At 39.7% G+C, this 1609-nt stretch overlaps 1 protein-coding gene across 1 annotated transcript; it reads right to left on the reverse strand.

The window, feature by feature from the left end:
- Positions 1 to 515: 515 nt before the first annotated feature.
- On the reverse strand, positions 516 to 1220 carry LOC147459965 (uncharacterized). Its single transcript, XM_086511657.1, has 2 exons — positions 1160 to 1220; positions 516 to 1111 (listed from the first exon to the last, which is right to left on the reverse strand). The coding sequence occupies exons 1-2, from the start codon at positions 1218 to 1220 to the stop codon at positions 516 to 518; spliced, it is 657 nt and encodes a 218-aa protein (XP_086367783.1).
- Between the last annotated feature and the right edge of the window lie 389 nt (positions 1221 to 1609).

Consider the following 1609-nt stretch of genomic DNA (forward strand, 5'->3'; position numbering starts at 1 on the left):
ACGAGCAGGTTTGTTTAGATGTAGCTGATGATGACCTTATGTAGTTGTTGGATGATGCTCTAATTGATTTTAAGCCTCTACAAGATAGAGAATTATTTTTTGATGCAGAACTGTAACGACAGGCCAGTAGAGCACTTCAAGCACTACAGTTATCAATCATAAACTCCCATATGTTCTCAATTTAAACATACATTTTTAGCATCATTAAGGAATCTATTGGCTCTTTTAAGCCGCGTATGGCATACTTGGCATGTTAGCCCTGATCACTGCTCAATAAATGTGTAGGCTTCAAAGAAGCTTAACTTGCATTTCTTTGCTCTTTTTCCCATCATGGAAGCGGAGCGGCACGACATCCACCCCTCTGATCCTACACATCCTCCGGCATGTGCCAACCATATTTCCTTTTAATTTGCATCATCAAAAGCTTCATCAAACACATTGTCAGATGCATACATATCATCATCATTTCTTGGCTGTTGATCTAAGGTTTGATCTTGAAAACTAAACTGACCTTCCTATTTCTTGAACAGTTTAATCCTTTTCCCTGCAATAGGTGCTCTAAGCTTAGTGCCATCGAGCTCACATAGTTTATATGTTTCATTGTCATAAACATGAAGTACTTCATATGGTCCAAATGACCGCTTGACCATCTTTTGCATAGTAGTGTATTGGTTTTCCAAGCTCGTGTCAAACACAAGTACCCAATCTCCATCCTTGATAGCATAAGGCCGTAGCCTATGCTTCTCATCAAATGTTGCTTTATTCTTCAACCTTGCCTCCTTGAGCTTTTCTTTGGCCTGCTCAATATCTTCCTGACGCCTCTCAAGTTGGCAAATATGTAGAGCAATAAAATCTTCTATAGACATATCTACTTCCCATGGCATTATAGTCCAACACATAACTACCTCCTCTATGGGCACAATGGGTTTCTGCCCATGCATCAATTCAAATGGCATATAACCTCTAAGTGAACTATGTGTAGTGCGATCAATGCATAAAGCAAAAGGTAGTAGCTTAGGCCAATCAGCAATATGTCCTTGACATGCTTTTGCTAAAGCCTTAACAATACATGGATGCCCTCTTTCACTTTTCCCATTACCCTCTGGATTGTCTGCCGTAGTAAGACCCAGTTAGATGCCCAAAAGAGCAAAGAACTCACAAACTTCATCTGCATCTAGCTCTCCTCTGTCAATAGTGATTTTGCCAACACAGTCATACATGGAAATTACATCTTAAAGCAAAAAATTGCATACAACACTTGTAGCCTTTGTACACAAAGCTCTTCCTTCAACCTCATTTAGTGAGATCTTCTCTAGCAAGAACATTATACCTCATCTGCCAAACACCCACTGGCATTGTAATCAAATCTACGTCCCAATAGCTAGTGGATAAGTAGGATGTAATCCGTCTCGATGTCGTACATTAGCATACTGCTCGCATACTAAGCATGTCTCCACAAATTGAGCAACATCTTTGTACATTCCCTTCCACTAGTAACGGTTCTTAATTTTGACAAACATTTCCCATACCCCTCTATGTCTGGCCCATAAGCTTTCATGAAACTCTTTAATCATCTATTGTTGAGTTGCTTTATCACAAACAACCCTTT

The sequence above is a fragment of the Adiantum capillus-veneris genome, chromosome 4 (genome assembly GCF_014529385.1).
Source record: "Adiantum capillus-veneris isolate H3 chromosome 4, ASM1452938v2, whole genome shotgun sequence".
Lineage (NCBI taxonomy): Eukaryota > Viridiplantae > Streptophyta > Polypodiopsida > Polypodiales > Pteridaceae > Adiantum > Adiantum capillus-veneris.